A 21105-nucleotide genomic window follows, 5' to 3' on the forward strand; every position below is an offset into this window, starting at 1 on the left:
CCCCATCTGGTTCGGAGGCCTGCAGCAGTCTGATCCTACAAGTCTCAACTCCAGCCATGACAAGATCTGAGCCTAGACTTGTACCTGCCCTTAGCACATTACATATGGCTATAGAGCCATCATATTCTGCATCCTCGCTGTCAGGTTCTGCCGTGTCAACTGTTGGTTGCCGAGAGAGGGCATCAGCGGCAGTGTTGCAGCGGCCAGGGCGATACTTAACATCGAAGTCAAACACAGACAGCTGAGCTACCCACCTCTGTTGAATGGCTCCTAAATTAGCAGTGGGCAGGTGGCACAAGGGATTGTTATCCGTTATGATTGTGAACTTGGACCCCAGCAGATAACTCCTAAATTTTTCGGTGACTGCCCACTTTAACGCTAGGAGTTCGAGCTTCATGCTGCTAAAGTTTTGATCATTCTTCTCAGCCCCTCTGAGCCTCCTACTAGCATAAGCTATGACTTTATTCCTTCCCCCCTGCTTCTGAGACAGGACAGCGCCTAATCCAAGACTGCTAGCATCCGTTTCCAGCGTGAAAGGGAGACTGAAGTCAGCATAGCCTAGAACAGGGGCACTAGTCAACTTTCCCTTAAGCAACTCAAAAGCTTGTAAGCATTGCGGTGTCCAGGCTGAAGCAAAAAGCTGTTTAGCCCTGACAGGACTTATCTCCTTAACACAGACATTCACCACATCATGGAGTGGCCCCGCAGTTTGGGAAAAGCCCTCAATGAATCTCCTATAGTAGCTGCAAAATCCTAAAAAGGACCTTAGCTCTTTCACAGTACTAGGGATGGGCCATTTTGCCACAGCGCTTATCTTGTCAGGATCTGTGCTTATTCCCTGAGCCGACACTTCATGACCGAGAAACTTGACCTTGGGCTGGAGGAAATGGCACTTCTCAACCTTAACCTTCAGCCCCGTATCCCTCAGCCTTTTCAAAACAGTCTCCAGTCTCACAATGTGATCCTGGAATGTTGATGAAAACACAAGCAGATCATCCAAGTAGATCAATACAATCTGAAAGACCAAATCACTCATTGTGGCCTGCATAAGACGTTGAAACGTCGCGGGGGCATTACATAACCCAAAAGGCATCCTTAAGTATTCATACAGGCCAAATGGTGTGGTAAAGGCTGTTTTGTCTCTGTCTTTCTCATGTACCGCTACCTGATGGTAGCCACTGGCAAGATCTATGGTTGAGAAGAACTCTGCACCACTCAAGGCATCCAGGCTCTCCTCAATGCGAGGGAGTGGAAACGCATCACGCCTGGTCTTCGCGTTTAGTCTGCGGTAGTCTACACACAGTCTAAGACTCCCATCTGACTTGCGTACCAGAACAACTGGTGAAGCATAGGAACTCGAACTCTCCTGAATCACCCCCTTTCTCAACAGTTCAGAAATGTGCTCCCTGACCTCTTTGTACTGATTTGGTGGAATGCGCCTGTATGGCTGAGAAACAGGGGCTTCATCTACAACAGGAATTTCATGCTTCACACGATCAGTGTACCCCAAATCCTCATCATGAAGTGCAAAAACATCCGCATACCTTTTCAAAAGAGTTCTGACCTCGGCCTGTTGTCCTGGTGTGCCACCTATGTGTAATCTTCCCAATAAGTCCTGTACGCAGCTGTTGGCCCCCCTGACAGTCCTTTTGGTTAAGAGTCACCTCCTCGTGGTTGGCAGATATGCGCTCAAATTTCACCTCGCATGGGTCACCCTCAATGCAGCGGCCAGGACTAATAATGCCTAGTCTAGCCTTAGGTGGAAGCCAGACATCCTCTTGTGAGATGTTCATCACCTGTACTGGGAATACCAGGCTGTTAGTTGACACTAGAGTTGGGATCACCAATAAGCCACCTGGGAGCTGAACATTCCCTGGTTCAACCAATGCACTACCAAACTGCTTGCCATGGCCCCTTGCATAGACAGTGGTCAGGGATGAGGCAGGCACCCGCACTTTGTGTTTGCTTGCAACACGGGCAGTAGACACCTTTTCCACAAGCTCAGCAGCTTGTACGCAGTGGCAGGCCTTCCTCCAGCTGGACTCCAGCTCTCCCCCTAGAGTGGTGTCAAACTCTGAGAGTACTAACTGTCTACATCGTTTTGCAATGTTCATCCCTATAATGCCATGGGGTGACAAATCCAACCATTTGGGATTGTCTCTTTCTGTTTTATCATCTTTGATTATAAGAAAACCACATTCAGGTATAGTGAGCCCCATGACCTGTACATCTAACTCTACATAGCCTAAATAGGGCAGCGGCAACTGGTTGGCTGCTGTGATTTTAAGCCACTTGGCAGTACAGTGCATATCTTCATCCTCTCCCTGGAGATGATTTCTGAAAAAGCTTTCTGTCAAAGTGCTTACATTACTTCCTGTGTCAAGCAGACATCTAAGGGATACACCACCTATCTGGATATCTACTTCAGGGCACTGACCAACAGCATGTTCTAGAAAATGTTCCTTGGTTAGAGCTTCCTTTGAGCCTTCTGACTTGCCTCGCATTGCCCGGCTCATAGCAATGGAGGGTTCCCGTTTCCCGTTAGCGAGGAACTGGACATGGTTGCAGACTGGCTCGTAGGTTGTTGGGGTGCATTACAGTGTCTGGCCATATGTCCCACCCCTTCACATCGGAGACAAATAGGCTGGCCCTCTCTAGTGTACTTAGGCTTGGGCTTAGCTTTAACACCTCTACTGTCTTCAGAACTGGCAGTCTGTGTTGTGAGCTCCCTCACTGCATTAGTTAACTCCCCTATGGCTTTACCCTGTTGTGTGATTATTTTAACCATCTCTTGCAGAGCCATGGTAAAGTCTGTCTGTACATCACTGGTGGAGGTTGTCTTTTCACAGCTTTCATCTGGCCTGTCACTCACTATATTTCTATGTCTGGCCACATTAGTGCTGCGTGGACGATCTTCCATAGTCCACATGATTGCCTCCTCTCTAACATCAAAGAGACTACACTCAGGCTTGTCCCTAGTGAGCCTACGTAGTTCACGCCGAAGATTTGGGGCATGCACACCTTCAATGAATTGATCCCGAAGTGCCAGCTGTGTGTTGGGTACTACATTAGGGGACTGCTGTATTGCAGCATTGAGCAACTGAGAGAGTGCATGTGAATAATCTCGCAGGTCTTCCCCATCTAGTTGGCGGCGTGCATAGAAAGCATGCAAGAGCTGTGGTGTGGTGCGCTTCTCTCTAAATGCCTCCCTCAAATATGAAAAGAGATCACTCGGTTGCTTCACCTGGCCTGCCATACGTAACTTAACTTCCTCTAGGGCAGACCCTTTCAGCTGTGAGAGGATAAAGTCGGTTTGATCCTCTCCACGCAGACCCCTAGTTCTTATTGCTCTTTCCATCTCTTCTATGAATTCATCAACAGTGTAAGCATCTTTAGCTGGTTCCCCACTAAAAGGTACAATCACCTTTTCTCTTGGAATGTACATGACAGATCTGGTTGGAACATTACCCATGTTAGCAATACTAGACATAACAGCATCATGTTTCCTACTCAGTTCGTTAATCTTTGTTTGTAGCTCCACCAACGGGTTACCTGCACTGTCAAACAACGAGGCAGCTTGACTGTCTTCAGTGGGGATAGCTCCGGCCCCCGAAGGACCTTCCCCTTCGTCCTCTTGCGACATACTGCAATGTCTCTGAGTCTTTACTGCAGCAGATTCCCACAGTCACTTGTAGATGAGATTCAACAGTCCAAAATCTGTGTCAGGCGCCCTCCTCGTCCAATGGCTGAAGCAGGCTCCTGTTGTACCAACTGCCACTGCACCGAACCACCTCAGGACGTCCACACTGCGATTGCCGCCCTCTGGGAAGGACTGGGATCTTCTAAGCCACTACTGTTGTCTATAAAGCCCCACTCACTGTGTCTCTCTATACTGAAACTCAAAACTAACCTGAGAATCCCACTTCTGACACCAAACTATGTGGCCCGGTCATGGGGAATGAGACAGGACACAGGAAATACTCTTTTGTGGGCTTTTTTATTCTCCGACTGTACTCGGAGGAGCACAGTTTTAATTCTGTAGTTTTGAGTGAAACGGCAAAATTTAACTATTCCACTGGCTCAGCCTAAACTGCCTTTCAGGGTCTGAGACAACAGTAACTATCATATGTACATGTTAAATCCAAACAGTATAGACAACAGTAGTGACCTGTCAAGAAACAAATACAACAAAAAAAAGAGAAAACAAAACAAATAAACACATTGTTTACATCCCACAACTTCGCAGGTCAACTGGCAATAAAGTGCACTGTAAACTCTCTTTTAAACATACATTTCTATGGGAGAACATCATGAACTCACTTCGGTTTCTCCACACAGCTACTGTGCTAGGACAAGTACACACGCAGGAATCACACAGCAAGTGATCTCCCCTCTGAATCAAACAGAAACATACAGAGTTATGCAAAGTGAGTAAAAGTATAAACTTAACAACTTTGAAATCTGTTAGGACACTGTAACTACTCACGCCAACCCGCTCTTCAGTCCCTTTCACAGCACGTGACCATTAAACATGCACCCGTCGCGCGTTAAGAACTGTACAGAAATGGTCACAAACATGGAGTCATTGCTAAAGAAACTTAGCTAATTACAGTCTACTACAACACTGGTGACAATATTTTGCAGTATGCTACACTTTTTAGCACATTTACCTCGTGTGTAGCTAGCCACAGAATCTTTTGCAGTCTCTAACTCTCCAGTGCTCCCGCTCACAGCGCTCAGTGTGACACAAACTTGAGTGCATGCGCGCTCTGGCTTACGGCGGCTCTTAAAGGGACAGTATACCCCCAAAACGCGAGGTCTAGTCATCACCATGACAACCCTACAACAGACCTCCGGTAGACAGGCAACCAGTCAAAAACACAATTCCCTCTTTTTAAACCCTTTCCATGCGTAGTATTAGTTCACTTGGCTACATATAGAAGCACAGGGCTGACTCTGGGCGCAGGTCCAAGAATTTGGAAATGGGGAAAATCACACTGCCAAAGAGGAAATACAAGGAGAACAAACAAGGTAAGGAATGGTTTTGAGAACAGGCAACGACGAAAGTCGAGTAAAAAAAAAAAAAAAAAAACATGCGGATAGTATTTGAGGAGCAAGATTTAGGAAGCTCATAAACATTTACAGTATTACTACTATTTCATTTAGATTGCTACTTTCTTTAGATATTTATGTTCACTTTTTTCTTTTTAATTGGGTTCTTTTTCTTTCTAATAAAGGCGTATAGGGCCACGTGAGGAAAAACATTGTAACGTTGAAATTTGAAGTCGTAATTCTATTTCCAGAAAAACGGTTTTAGTACCAAGTAAGGAAATAATTTCTCTTTCAGCACACAAACGAACCACCTCTCCGATCTGATTTATTTTTGCGCGTTTTTCTGTTTGCAAACCGTTTTATTCGATTTTTTTTCCCCGAATGATTTCCGCTAGTATTCTGACGTATGACAATGACTTGGTCACTTCCAGACAGCAAAATCAAGTAGAAAAAGAGCAGCAGAGGAGAAGGCTCCGAGTGCACTTGCAGACGCACGGATTCAAACTCTATTTCTCGACTGGTGGGCACACTTCAGCCTCGAGTGAGTTACCTGCGGAATGGTAGTGGCTTTAAGCTGATGTTTGAATTAATACAAATATTCTAATTCGAACATCAGCTCAATGTTTATCTTCTATTCGGGGAGATTTATATAGCGTTTTCTTGTGTCCTAGCGTTTATACCATACACACATTTGTAACTTCATTGTATTTGCATTATAATTTCGCCGAGCTATTTTGCACCACAGAATACCGTTCTTATTTTATTGTATTTATTTTTTCTCGGGACATTATGTAGTTCACCTATGAATTGCAAGAAACATATTATGGCAGTAACATGAAGTCTGCATTCACTGCTGAAGTTCAGCAGTTTGTGAGACAATATGCTGACGGTACTTAGTTCAGTTTAAAAACTTTACCAGCCCTGGCCTCATAGTTTTTGCTTTTATTACACCATAATGGCCCCTCTGTCAATTCTTACTTATGTTTTTTATTGCTCCACCCTTCAACTTTCCTGCTCCTTTGGTGTCGCACCCGACTGCTGTACTTTTCCTCTCCTCTTGTTTCATCTCTCCTGGTTATAAGAAGAATGCCGTCATGTCTCGATCAAGCTTCATCGAAATGTATAATGTGTAATTTGATGTGATTATTAGGTATTTAAGACATGCACCAACTTAATTAATGTATAAAATTAGCATCTATTATTTAACTTCTTTATGGAATGTTTTGAAAAACAAAATGACATCAGTGGCACAGTGCACACATCATTTTCTATTGAATCATGGCCTTGTAAAAAATACGTCAGTGTTTTAAAGGTTGCTATAGTAATGCACACTATTTACACATGGTGCAAATCCACAAAAATGTGGCAAAGATCATGTTCACTAAGAAAACCTACTGAAGCTCACATCAGAAATTACTATGAGGTGTGATTTATTTCTTTTTATCCCCCTATGCTGAGCCATGTACTATTGTATACTGAAAAAATAAAATAGTAAATTAGTTTATGATATTGTAAGTTTAAAACTCTACAGTAATACACCAAAGGTTCAGTATAACTGGCCTTTTTTGGAAACTCACCAGGTTGGAAAAGAAAATGAAGAGACTCTATGCCATGTTTTCTTTCTCTTTTTTTTAATAACTTTCCAACTTTCCAAAACTATTGTTTATATTTCCCACAATATTTGTGTGACCAGCAGGATGTAGTCAAAGGATTGCTCATATGCAGGTTTTCACTATGATGCTTGCTCTGCAAAACTATGTAAACTGTTCAGGTTTCAGGCTCATAAAAGGGGGTAAAAACACAGCAACACTTTAAAAGGTATAAAATTGGTCATAGAGCAATGCAGGCTGGAAGGAAAAGATAAAGAAATGAGGAGTGGCTCACAGTACAGTATATCTTTAATGGGAACTCTGCTCTTGTTAGGTTTATGTATTACATCTGTGGATGTCCTGCTATGACAGTTCAAAATTTCTGCCATGATAAAGGTTTATACCATTATATATAACTTTATACCTGTGCTGAGCATGGAAAGGTATCCCATTCACCTCTACTCTGGTCATCTTGGTCTCCAGAAGGCTGATAACTTCTTGATCCTCTAGGGATCTAGTTACCTGGTTCTCACGGCGGTAAGTTGCCATAACTTTTCCACATTTCTCTTAAGATCTAACGCCACAGGGCTAATGAAGAGGAAACATTGTTGAAATGCATGATGAGTTTGCATAAGCTGAGTTGGCCCTTGTGACACCTGAGTGTCCTAATATGGTTGTCATTGTGCAGAAAGAGCTAGATCAGCTTTAGTTCCATTGCTTGTATGTGTGCTGATTAAAATACTAATGTACCTTGTGCAGACAGAATTCAGCCACGACGTTAAAATTTTCCATTATAGCTTTAGAAACCATTAAATGTTCCATTAAAGTGCAAGATTTCACACCTTTTAAATGATCATTTGAGATATGACCTATTGCAAGTTCCTGTTTTTATAGTTTAGCAAAACGCTCACTTCTGCTGTTTCAGCATGATACACATTAGTTTATGAAAAGTCACACTCTGTATGAGGGCGACTGGAGAGATCGATATCATGCTTAAAATTGTCACGTGGTTAACTAAATTATGTGTAACTTCTGTTGTCAATAAAACAGTTGCTTGGACAGGCGAGTGCAAGCACTGCCCTCCTTGAAACCCTTGCGAGTGAAACGTGCACTGGTGTCTGTGTGGTTGCTTACAGTAACAGTTTCTGCTTACCAGCAGGATTGACTTGAACCCAACAACACCCATCCTAGGCGAGTCTTAGTGGCAGCTAGACCCCCGGGGTTCCAGGACAAACTGGTGCTGTAGATAAGGTCAGTGTGATCAGCAACAATGAGCACTAATGGATGTGCTTGTTCAAATGATTACAATGGAAGATCTTTGAGGTACTTATGTTTTGTCAGAATGAATGCAGGAAAGGTCAGTCGGGTCAAGGCATTTAGCAGTGAGTGCTGCACTAATATCAAAGGTCATTTGAGGAGGCTGCAGGTGACCAATAATGATATAGGAGAGCCACTGATGGTTTGTAGACCTTGGCGGTTTTCGTCAAGTTCTTATCTGTGCCTTAGATACTAAGTGGCATGGCAGGGTTAGATAGGAGAATGGTATGCTACAACTCATCATCAAGTGCTGCATAAATTTTGAGTCTGACTTGTCTGTAATCTGTATAGGATTTCTGTTGCTGAGCTCAGCAGGCTGGAATAATCCCAAAAGTGGTGCATTGACTGAAGTAGTGATCATCTTTGTTTTAATAGGGACGAAGGACCTTAAATGATTCTGTATTGGGATAAGGAAGGATTTGCGCTGACAAAGTGGTAAATCCCACCCTGCCGCAAAATATCCCACATCATAACAGTCCCTATATTGAAGGAACAAAGGTTTTGCAGAAGCCGGAAAGTGATTCCCCTCCAGTCTAATGGAAAGCTCCATAGAACCACTTGACCCTGAAGTCAAAAGTGAGTCCACAGTAAATTTTACTAAAGTAAAAGACTTGCCAGATGCTACATGTTGATTGATGACATACTTTTCAGGCTCCCGTTGAGTCTGAGAGGAGGCTGTTGCTTAGTTCCTTAAACTGAAAACAATCCTTCGTGAAGTAGGATGTAAGAGAAGAAGGCTGGAACCCTACTTAAATAATCAACTCTGTATAAATCCTACAAAAGAAAAGGAGGTAAAGAAAACTTGTATGTGTGACCTTTCTTGGCTCTTGACAGAGGCGGTTGCTTATTTTCCTTTCCCCTCTCCCTCCCTTGTCTTTCCTGCTTGGCTTCTCATGTCTTTTGGATTGTTTTTTTGTTTGTTTGTTTGGTTTTTTTATGATTTTATGGCTTGCCGACGTGATAGATGATGGCAGGGCTGTGAGTACTCAGACTGGTGGCATTTCATATGGTCAGAAAGATTTTGAGATCAGTTCTTCAGCAACAACAGTTCAACAACAATGGATTAAATACAGTTCTGTGTGAAGTTGAAGCAATTGTAATTGATCAACCCATAACAAAGCTGCCTGATGATCCAAAAGACCTAGAGTCATTTACTCCAAATCACATCCTCCTGATACGTGAATACCTGCCTTTGTTACACAAGAGACAAAAAGACAACCAAAAGAGGAAAAATCTAAAACCAGGGTATATAGTTATTTTAATGGGTTCTTCTGTCCCCCGAGATTCTTGGCCCCTTAGACGTGTTCGTGAAACCATTCATGATAAAAATGGACTTTAAAGACAAAGACCAACATTCTTGAAATCCCTGTAACTAAACTTTGTCTTTTACATTAGACTGTAGTTTAAAAGTGTATTTAAGTGCTTTTATTTTATTTTATTTTTTGTGTGTGTGTCTAAAATGGAAGTACTTTATTTTTAATTTGGCTCCTTATTTGCTTTATAATTAGAATTGTCATGTCTGACAGCCATTGCACTTAGGGCCTGGTGTGTAGGAGCCATTTTTGTGTTTTGCTTATTACCTTATGTGTGCCTCTAGGTGTCACTTTTTTGTATTTGTAAATGATTGTATGGAAGGTAGAACATTTAATTAGGGTCAGGTGTTGCTGGTTGGAAGGACCAAACAGTTTGTGACTGCGGTGATTTATGTTGGATGATGTTGGATCTTACGATCAACTGTGAAATATCAAATGCAATCAACGGTGATTGCTTAGACTGCTTAAACTGACAAGGTAAATACAGCTGGAGTTATTGACTGGACTTTCTTGTCAAGTTCACCAGTCATACACCTCAGTGGCTTCAAGCGTAGGCTTAGCTTGTACACCTGTTATATGGTTGACTGTATATATATTTGACTATCACATTAAGGGGTTTTGGGGTGAAAAAGTTAATGTTCATCCTCAATCTTCGTTCTGCAAATTTGTTTGTATTATCTTAACCATAGCTCTGTAGCTAGCCATTCTATGCCAGCTAGCCCAACTTCATAAACCATACAAACACTGGTGCTGTTTAATTTAGTGTTTTTAGAAATCCGTCAGTCAGAAGGATGATCTGATATCGTAGTGTTGGTGTTGTTCCCAGATCATCATGAAAATGTTGTTCCAGGTTATTCTTTTGCGCACCAAGCCATTCATGTATTTATGAAATTCCAATGTTGCAAGGACAATATCAGTTCTGCTTACCATTTATTAAAGGGTCAGGGTCAGGGTCCGTTGATCGGTGGACAGAGGCGGTTTCTTGCAGCTTAAGTATAGTTTTTTGTTTTACGGCGGTTTTTCTCGAAGTCGCAAAAGTATGACGTCACAACATTGATTGGTCACTTGCAATGTTGATCCTGGAACAACATTTAGTATGATGATCTGGGAACAACACCAACACGACGATATCAGATCGTGCCAGTCGGATCATGGAATTTCATCTTTAGATGGAAACTGGCAAACTAACTTCCTGCTAACTTCAAACTCTCTTTCATGCATGCCTGGATGTTAATGTTACTGTAACAGCTGGGAGGCAGCCTCACTGATCATTTTATTGAAGATGAAATCATTTGGGCCACTTTTAACTCAGTGATACCACAGTGTTTGTTTTGGCTATGGAAATCAAAGAAGAGTGGACCCAGGAATGGATAATGATGTTGTTTTTATGCTTGCTGTGCAACCTGTGTCATGGGTGTCGCTCGCTGATTTTGATATCACATCATGAGGCATTTGTCACAATATTTGCGGCCGATTGTGTGGCTCTCGATTTCTCGTAACGTGGCGGGTTGTGTCACAGCTGGGTTGAAGACACAAATGTTTGAGTGTGTTCGTTTTTAATGATATTCCAGTACAGAAACTCGGATACAGTTATACAGAGGACAATGTTGCAGCTGTTTAAAAATTGGAGACTTTGTTAAAAACACTTTGGAAAAACTATTTGCTTCTGGTTTTGATTTCTTCTCTTCCTACATCGGTACATTTGTGCCCAGCACCTATCATTCAGGAGAATACTGCAGCAGGTTACCACACCTTAATAGTGGCATTAATATAAGTGACTGCATGATGATGTTGTGGCAGTAAGCAGAGTGATCAATGCGGAGGGTATGCTGGTGCCCGTAAGAGGCAAATTTAAAAAAAAAAAAAAAGGTTAAAATATAATACATCACAAGCCCACGTGGGGGTTTTGAAAGAAATTTAACACTGCCAGCTTTGCACAGATCCACAGATGTAAGCTACATTCATGTCTGTGTTTTTCCTCCATATTCCCGTGGGCATTTTTTTTCTAAATAAATTTAACAGCTCGTTACCTCTCTACTAGAAAATGTACACTACCAGTCAAAAGTTTGGACAAACCTTCTCATTAATGTTTTTACTTTATTTTTACTATTTTCGACATGAAAAGTATAAAGCAAGATTTATGGAATTATGCAGCATAGGAAAAATTGATAACTTTAAATATCTCTTATACAGTCCCGTTCAAAAGATTAAAACATCTTGAAAAATGGCAAAAAACAATCGTATTTTGCATGATTGGATCTTAACAAGGTTCCAAGTAGAGCTTCAACATGCAATGAGAAGAAATGGGAGTGAGACAAAACATTTTTTGATGCAATTAAAACAATTAAACTGAAACAGGCGGTTTTACAGCTGATCAAAAGTTTAGGATCACACCTCCAAAAAAGCCCCCCCTCCTAAACTGAAGTCAAAGTTCCAAACATGAAGTCAGTAATGAGCAGAGGTGGGACCAAGTCATTGTTTTGCAAGTCTCAAGTAAGTCTCAAGTCTTTATCCTCAAGTCTCAAGTCAAGTCTCAAGTAATGTCAGGCAAGTCAGAGTCGAGTCTCAAGTCACTGGTGTAAAAGTCCGAGTCAAGTCACAAGTCTGAAACTTTGAATTTCAAGTCCTTTCGAGTCTTTAAAAAAAAAAACGAAAAAATAATGTTGCAGTTATGCTAAATGTAAATATTAGACCATGTAATTTTTTAATCTGTGTTTTTCTCAACACATGACAAAATAGTGAACTTAGAAAATATACACAAATTGTGAAATTGCACCTCTTTAAAATGCAGCTCAATTAAACCTAGCTCCAAGAATAATTTTCACCGACAGTTCTGAGATAAGCTGCATGTTATTCTTGGATGCGGTTGTAGGACCGGCTTTAAAATCGCATGACAAAAATATCATACATATTAAAAAAAACTGCATCACCAACGTAGCCTGGAAAACATTTGCTAGTTAGATGAAGTCAGCTATCTCATCTTAGCATATTTATATGCATATTTATAATCATACGGTTCTTGGAGTGAGTGCATACACTCATGAAGTTTAGTAACTTCCGGTCACTGCAACAAGCCCAGGTACAGTTTACCGACGGATGGGTGCAGGACCTTGAAATGCACCGTGTAGAAAGTAAAGACCATCGTACGTATCATAAGTTTACCAGTCTCACAAATTGTCGTCATAAATACACATTCCTTAACCGTTTATTAATAGGACCTTTGAGCTCAACGGTAATTAATTAGTAGTGGAAATAATTTCTGGTACGCATCACAGAAATGTAGCAGTGACAATAATACTGTATGCTGTAATCGTACTGGACAATTGGTGATACAAAAAACCTGTTTTATCCTGTGAATAAAAGTATGTGTTTTTGTCAATGTACCATAATAACAGAAGCAAAACGCAATATTGTGTCAGGACAATTCACTATTTATGCACAATAAATAAAGGAGCATAGCGCGACCATTTCTGTTCAGCGCCAGACTTGCTTGTAACCTATATCACCAATTATGTTATGAAAATGACGTATTAAGTACTAAAAGACACTGACCTTCGTGTAAATGCTTGGAGCAGACTAACCTGTGAGCTGGAGTGTTCTGGGACGTTATATTTGATCTTTGAATGGCTGCAATCCAGACCATCCGTGCGTCTTTGTTACTTCGGAAACATGGCTCGAACAATTTCTCTTCAACGACGTAATCCGATAACAACCGATCTCTTTACCCGTCGGCTTCCCGTGGCTGTCATGCGACCGGCTATTGCAGTTAATAATACAACAGCTTCTTGCCATTTTTGTGTTTCTTTTTATCGCTGTGTGACTGATTTCAATTGAAAGCCTGCGTGCGCTAGTACCGCTTGCCACGAGTTCCCAGAATCCTTTGCGGTTCTACCCGTGAATGACGTCACATTTTCAATCTCTATATAATATGCATGTTAAATTTTATATTTGGGGTAAAATATCAAGTCTTTTCAAGTAAACCGGTTCAAGTCCAATTCAAGTCCCAAGTCATTGGTGTAAAAGTCCAAGTCAAGTCACAAGTCTTACAACATTTTTTCAAGTCAAGTCTAAAGTCATAAAATTAATGACTCGAGTCTGACTCGAGTCCAAGTCATGTGACTCGAGTCCACACCTCTGGTAATGAGTAGTTCCACGATTATTTTTGATCACTTCAAAAATTTGTTGCTGCATGCTTGATTGCAAGCCTTTCCTTGAGGCGACTGAAAACATTTCTCCAAGTGGTGAAGATGCCTTGAACTTTTGTCCATTTTTGTAAACTTCCCTTGTCATCCATCCCCAAGGTTCTCAATTGGATTTAGATCAGGGGAACACGCGGGATAGTTCAGAAGAGTGATGTTATTCTCCTGGAAGTAGTCCCTTGTTCTGCGGGCATTGTGTACTGTAGCGTTGTCCTGTTGAAAAACCCAGTTGTTACCACAAAGACGAGGGCCCTCAGTAATAACGGATCCTCTCGTCAACATCTGGACATAGCCAGCGGCCGTTTGACGCCCCTGCAACTCCCGAAGCTCCATTAGGAAGTTGCCTTGCAACTCTGCATTTCTGTCCATTTGATTTCCAACTACACACAAGAACAGTTAATGTGATTAAATGAACAGATGAGACAGTTGTTGATGACAAACAATAGTATAAAATGATTAGGAGAGGCTAAATCAGTGCACTAATATACTCAGTTTAGGTGTGCTTGATCCCCCGTCTGAGCTCATCTCATATGTTCTCCAAAGGTTGTTGGTTTTCCATTATTCCCATCAGCAATTCATCCAACTGCTCCGTGTCCTTATTTGCAGGTCTTCCGCCAGTCTTAAACCACTCTTTTCTGGCTTCTGCAACAGTCTTTTTAACTTTTTTTAAATATATATTTTTAAGATAAGATAATGCTTTATTGTCAGAGTCATACCTAGTACAATAGTACAAACGAAATTGGAAATTGTCCCACATCAGCACTATGCACACCTGAACACAACACAGTAACTTAAAGTGGGGTTTTTTTTAAAGTGCAAAAAAGGTATGAGCAAAAGAAAAATGAATGACTTAATAAATATATAAATGAATGGGTGAATGTTCATTGCACGTGATGGCCAATCAGGTCAGCTGTTAGCATTGCTTAGGGCTATTGCCCTGTTGTAAAAGCTGTCCTTGAGTCTGTTTATCCACATACCAGTACCCTGAATCTCCTGCCAGACAGCAGCAGCTTAAACACCCGGTGCCCTGGGTGTGTGCAATCCTGTAGGATGCTGCCTGCCCTCGTGAGACAGTGAGTGCTGGACAGGTCCTTCAAGGAGGGAAGAGGATGTCCAATGACTTTTTTTTTTTTTTGGCCCATATTAATCACCCTCTGTCGTGCCATGGTGCAGCTGGACAACCATACACACCACTAGTCGTAGGTGTATTAACTGTTATTAAACATTTCTTAATTGCATGGATCAAACAAAGGAAAAAAGCATGGACATACTTTTTCTTTTTAATGTACTGCTCACAGCATGTATTAGTTGTAATGTTGTGGTTCTTTCTTTTTGTTTCTATTTGCACATTTTTAAGCAAATACCATCACAAGAGCTCATTCATTTCAGTTTAAAAAATTTTTTTCTAATGCCAAATCACAACTAAAGTCACCTCAAGGCACTCGAGTTTTGGACAAAATTTGACTTTTCTGCCAAACATTTCTAGACAGCCACCTTTGCATTGAGACGATTTTTGTTGAGGCTTCACTGAACAGTAGGTCGATCAACTGGAGGATTAGATGTATCTCAGCTCCTGTGCCAGGTCTTTGCTGGATTTTTTTGTTTGTTTATTTGTTTGCCTTTTAATAGATACTGTTCATCTGCTGTAGATAGTTTTTTTTTTTTTAGGCCTGCCACTTCTTCTTTTGCCCTCCATTTGTCCAGTTTCCTCATATTGTTAAGGATACACTGCACAGCATGCTGAGATATGACAAGGTTTTGGTTAATATTTCTTCAGGAATGACCTTGTTGGTGTAGATTCAGCTGAATCAGGCTGCATGTAACAAGGTGCTTTAACATAAAATTTATGATTGATTGTTTGCTAAGTTGTCTGTGTAGACACAACACTGGCTCATTCTTGATTTAAGTGCCTTTTCATGTTTGAATGATTGACAGGTCAGTGTTAAGGGATTTAATAAACAACCCAAGAAAATATCCCACTGAAAATGTTTAGGGTTTCCTTTTTGAAAGCCTGGTGAAGTATTGCTCATGAACAAAACTAGTTTTGAAACTAACCACAATTCTGTGTTCTGGTACAGGTTGGGAACTGGTTTCATCTCCACTGGCTGGATGGAGCTGTTAAAGCATTTTAAAAAGAAGTTGGTTCTCGTCTTCATCACTGCACTCTTCCTCTTTTTGGTCTTCACTGTGAAAACGCCCAGCACATACAACTCAATCCCAAAACCATCTGGGCCGCCAAGTGCTTGCTCCATGAGGATATCCGAGCAGACCATCATGCCGCTTAACAATACCAAGCACTTACTGGTGTCAGCCTACATGGACCAAAGAGTGAAGGATTTTGATATACGCATCATTGGCATATTTAGGAGAGACTCCATCCAACCCCTTCACTGCTTTTTCTGCTGTACTGGTTATTTGAGTAAAACCACTCCAGCAACAATTTTACAGCATCCAGATAACTTTGGTTTTCCCTTTGTCACTACGGATGTCATGTGTCAGATTCCTCAGAATTGCAATGCGACACATGTCACTCTCTTGACTACACCAGACAAAGAGAGTCCATCTACTGATCAATGGCTCCCAATAAGAAACAAAGACACAGTTGGACAGAAGGAAGAAAACATGCAGTTTGACTTCACAGTCTGCATCTCTAACCTCTTTGGTGACTACAACAATGTGCTTCAGTTTGCACAGACTCTGGAGATGTACAAGTGAGTACTGCAACTCCACCACAAGCTACAAAGTCAAAAATGTGCAACAGCAGCTGGTCCTGACACAGAATGAAACCTAACAAGCTCTGCAAAGGCTCCTCTTCAATGCAGTGTCTGGATTGTATCACATTGCACAGTTGTGTCTGTTACTCCTGTTGCTGCCAGAGTTTTTTTTGTTTTTGTTTTTTTTTTAAAGTGTAGTTGGACAGTGTCTTACCACTCAGACGTCTATCACTTGGTGTTAAACATTTACAGTAGCACTGTTTAAATTTCTGCAGGAGCTGTACGTCTTTTCAGACACTGTAGGAAAATGGATTTTTAGCCCTGTAAACTGTGGATTTCCAGCTGTTCAGAACCAGTTAGGAATAGACAGTGTCCCTCCTACTTGAGAAACACCACAGTCTACTCTTAATGATTATAATATTATTTTTTGTCTGTGTATTTTATCAGTCACATAGCTGCAAGCTATTGTGACAGGTACAGGCTAATACAGTATAAATAGTATAACACAGTATAAATATTATACTAAGGATAGAAAAATGACCAACTGTTTGCTATATAAACCACAATTGTTTTTAGTAATCTGTTTTGTTTGCTGACAACGATGAGCCAATTTGCCTTATTTTGTCCCAGGTTGCTGGGTGTGAACAGAGTGGTGATCTATAACACCAGCTGTGGTCCAGAGCTCAATCGCCTGTTGCAGAGTTACAGCGACGAGGGCTTTGTGGAAATGGTTCCTTGGCCCATTGACAAGCATCTGAATCCATCTCGTGGCTGGCTTCACTCAGAGCATGGAGGGGATTTGCATTACTTTGGCCAGCTGACCACACTTAATGAGTGCATTTACAGATCAATGGAGCGTTCTCGCTACGTCCTGTTGAATGACATTGATGAGATTATAATGCCATACCAGCACGATGACCTGATGTCTTTGATGAACACGCTCCGAAATCAGCATCCAAATGTAGGCTGTTCTTGTAATAAGTTTGAAAAAAATAACACAATTACATTTCATCAAAAATTCAGTATCCCATACAATAAGTTGTATTTGACTTGTTTTTATCTGATTTGAAGGCAGGAGTGTTCCTTATTGAGAATCATATTTTCCCAAAGAAACACTTTGAGCCAAGCGGACGGTTTCACCTGCCTCAGTGGAACGGGGTGCCAGGAATTAATATTCTGGAGCACATCTACAGGGAGGACCCCGCCAGAAACATATACCATCCATACAAGATGATAGTTCGGCCAAGGTAAGCTGAATTTGTCAGATGGAAGATTTACTCTATTTAGGATACAGTTCTTCGGTTTACTCAATAATACATATACTGTATGGCTGCTATTAAAAAAAATAACTACAACTAAATAAAACAGTACCTTAGTTATTGAACTTCTCCAAAACCATGATAAACATACAAGAAACATCAAATGACCGTTTGCTACAATAAGTCTCAAGTACAAAACATATTTAAGAACGTCTGAATAACTTGAGGGTTATTTTTCTCCAATCTTTCCTTAACAATCTCTTAAGTTGAAGTTATTCTGTGAAACTTTCCATATGGAATGTTCTCTGAAAGTTATTGCCAAAAAACCCAGAACAACCTTGAGGGAGCATTCACTATCCCCCAAGGCTGATTTGTGAAACCTTCAGAGAACCTTCAGGGCTCTTCTAAAGAACAGGATCTTCAGTAATCAATGCATTTTAAAACCTTAACTCCAAGCAGTTAACTGTCTTGTGTTTTGTGTCACAGAATGGTGGAGTGGACTTCAGTCCATGAAGTGATCAAGAATTTTGGAGAACGCTACAAGGTTCCACTCGATGTTTGTCGGATCATTCATGTCCGTGTGGCTCTACAGGGATCATTAACCCTGGAGCAGCTTAATGTGGATAAACGACTGTGGGACTTTCAGGAAAAACTCATTCCCAACGTGGACAAAGTGTTGAAGAGGGTGGGGATGCTGAACTTGACATAGAACTAATGGATAAGATGTACAGGCACTACGATGGACACTTTTTAAACACAGTGAATCAGATCGTGAATGTGCATCTTTGAATCAGGGGCATTTGTGAATTCATTGTGTCATTGTTTTCTGAAAACATATTTTGCACCTGGTGCCAGTAAAATCCCTACATTTCAGTGAATACTTCTTAATTGCCATCATTGAATAATTACAAGCTTTTTGAAGGACACATTGGTTCTAATACTGTGTGATATGAGTGTGACCATTTAAATAGTCCTTAATATAAAACTGTTGACTTGAAGAACTGCAAATATTTTAACTGCCCTGCCTGAAGAGAGAAAAAACATTTACTAAATCCACAATATAACATACCATAGAATTTCTCCAGTGGTCAGCTTCGAAGAACAAGAGATGGCGAAAGTGGGGGGGGGGGGGGGTTTCACCTGGGGTGGCTGTAGCTCAAGAGGTAGAGCAGGTCACCTACTAATGGTAAGGTTAGTGGTTTGATCCCGATCGAATCACCGTAATATGTGATATATTATATGGCATGGCACTAACCCCAAGTGTGTCTGTGACGCATACACTGGATTATGAATGTTAGATAGAAAGAGCTTTGGGGAAAAAGGTACTTTTGTTTATGAGGGAAGCTGTGTAAAGAGCTTTGAGTGCTCAGAGTAGTAGCAGCTGCATAAGAACCACTGAATCTACCTTGTTTTTCGATCAGATTTGGACTTTTCAAAATAAAGCTTAAAGACTTTTCTGGGAATAAAGGCAACATCTCAATATAAAGAGACGAGGCCCTGCCTCTCAAGGCCTTGTATATTGTGAAGTTTGAAGATGATCCACAAAAAATGTGGGTAATATAAAGTTCTTATCATTATTAACATTTGGTGTGACCTTGAGCCAATTTTCACCAAAATGAATGTCTCGCGCTGTTATTGGTATTTACTATCACATACAACTTGAAAATGATATCTTAGACTTGTATTAGCATTCCAAGCTTTACATTGACTACATATTTTACATTTAATAACTATCTGAGAACTTGGAGTAGCCAACAGCAGATGATCCTTTAAGTAAATTGGCATCCCACCAAACTGAACTGCTGACATGATGATGGCACTAGTTAGAGGATCACCAAAGCATATGTCCAGCTTTGAGGTTTTTGGTAACTCGTGATCTTCTGTGATTTCACATACATCAGTATGGATCACATAGCATATGATGACCGTTTTGGCCACCTGGTATTCTCTGGGAATCCAACCTTCTTGTCGTTGTGTGTATTATTTAAATATTTTTGTCATTTTTTTCCCAGCCACCATGAATCACGAAGGTCCAGGGAATTTCTTGACTCTTACAGCTGGGTATGTTTTAAGTCAAACTGCTGTGCTAATACTGTACTTTTCTCTGAGGAAATTCTTGATATTTTTATTATTAAGTTTGACTTTTCAACAGGTATGTTTTTTGTGTCTTTGGGGGGAGCAGGTTTAAGTTATAATGGCAATAATTGTTACTGTCTGCAGCTTGGATGATGCCTACAGTTTAAAGGTCATGATCCGAATGTTGCCTGTTAAATGTAAAAGTTCGATTATATTATGATATTATAGATGTTTTTGTTTCACTTCCTCAGGTATACCTTCCTAGCATGAGATTGGACCCATTGCCTTCAGATTTACCTTAATTGTTTTGAGGCATTAATTACGGTTAAACTGGATCCATGTGGTTATTTGGTGTTGGGTTGAGAGGATTTGCAGTTTGTGAAGTGTGTTATCCTGTTGAAAGCAACCATCAGACGGTGATTTTGATCATAAAGGGATAGACATGGTGAGCAACAATGATCAGGGTGGTGTTTAAAACAGTTTGCAGTTTGTAGAAAGTGGTTCCAAGAGTGCCAAGAAAGTGTTACTCACACCATTACACCACCACTAGCAGCAGTGTTGGAGAGTAACTAAATGTACCAGCGTTATGTATTTAACCTCCTAGGACCCGGCGCCCACATATTTGGACATCACATTTTGGGTTGTCTAGACCAAAATACAAATTTTTTCTCTACAAGGGCCAGATAAACACTTACATGGATATTATGCTGCCACTGTTCTATCAAAATCAGTAAAAATAGCAAAAAATATTAAAAATGCATGCCATGAAAGAGCTCAAGTCTTAGGACGTTAAAATACAAAGTTTAAATGGATGATATTCAGAATAAAGTTACTTTGTTTAAATAAGTGGAATATAGGGCAGTCATTTTGTGTTTCATAGGCTATCCCCTCTTTATCCCTTCGCCAGTTTTGGTGATTAATTGCAGTTGGTATTAAATCTAGTTCTTTATGATTCTTTTACTGAATACAGAGAACACGACTCAGTCTTCAAAGTGTTTATAATTATTTATTCAATCAAATTCCGGAAGAGAGAGAGACGTGCACAGCCCAAAGCCATTTTGCAGATCTCTAGCATTAGAAGCCAAAAAATGTGTATCATACAGGTGTTATTTTGGTCCTTTACACGTCACACATAGTTGCGATAAAAACAACTCCTTCCTTGTTATTTAGTTCCGCTCTTTCTGTCTGGTTTCCTGCATTTTATTAATATGCCTCTGTTGCTAAGTCGACCTGTCACCCTCTGACCTAGTTCTCTCTCACAGCTGGCCTTGCTTTATACAGGCCTTTATTATTAAAATACATAAAACAATACAACCAGAAAAAAATCACTAAGAATATATATTTGTTCCGTAACATTGGGCACAGGTTTAGCTCGAATGGATGAGCGTGCACTTATATGGCCCATGGCCGAGAGTGGCCGACCAGGGTTTTCAGTATAACCTGTGGGATCCTTTTTTTTTTTTTTTTTTTTTTTTTTTTTACCCTGGGATGAATACATTTTCTCTGATTCTGAAACCCAAACAAAACGCGCAATGAGAGGCTCTAATGTTGATGCTGTCAGTTACACACTGGACCTGGCACCAGCA

At 40.7% G+C, this 21105-nt stretch overlaps 1 protein-coding gene across 11 annotated transcripts in view; it reads left to right on the forward strand.

Moving 5' to 3' along the window:
• Window positions 1-19744, forward strand: part of LOC309695052 (uncharacterized protein) — a 28284-nt gene extending 8540 nt beyond the window's left edge. For 3 of the 11 annotated variants that reach the window (XM_082515433.1, XM_082515434.1, XM_082515437.1), the window contains exons 2-5: window positions 15549-16181; window positions 16815-17145; window positions 17256-17431; window positions 17930-19744. In XM_082515433.1, coding sequence (XP_082371559.1) covers window positions 15549-16181; window positions 16815-17145; window positions 17256-17431; window positions 17930-18152 — 1363 coding nt within the window. In that variant the 3' untranslated portion in view covers window positions 18153-19744. Of the gene's footprint in view, window positions 1-4941; window positions 5032-5084; window positions 5594-7797; window positions 7893-8333; window positions 8535-8609; window positions 8750-9253; window positions 9749-14607; window positions 14670-15548; window positions 16182-16814; window positions 17146-17255; window positions 17432-17929 lie in introns of those variants that run through there. The other 8 variants (XM_082515436.1, XM_082515441.1, XM_082515439.1 and 5 more) reach the window with 8 other exon arrangements.
• The last annotated feature ends 1361 nt before the right edge of the window (window positions 19745-21105 follow it).

The sequence above is a fragment of the Aulonocara stuartgranti genome, assembly GCF_965226115.1.
Source record: "Aulonocara stuartgranti genome assembly, chromosome: 19".
NCBI lineage: Eukaryota > Metazoa > Chordata > Actinopteri > Cichliformes > Cichlidae > Aulonocara > Aulonocara stuartgranti.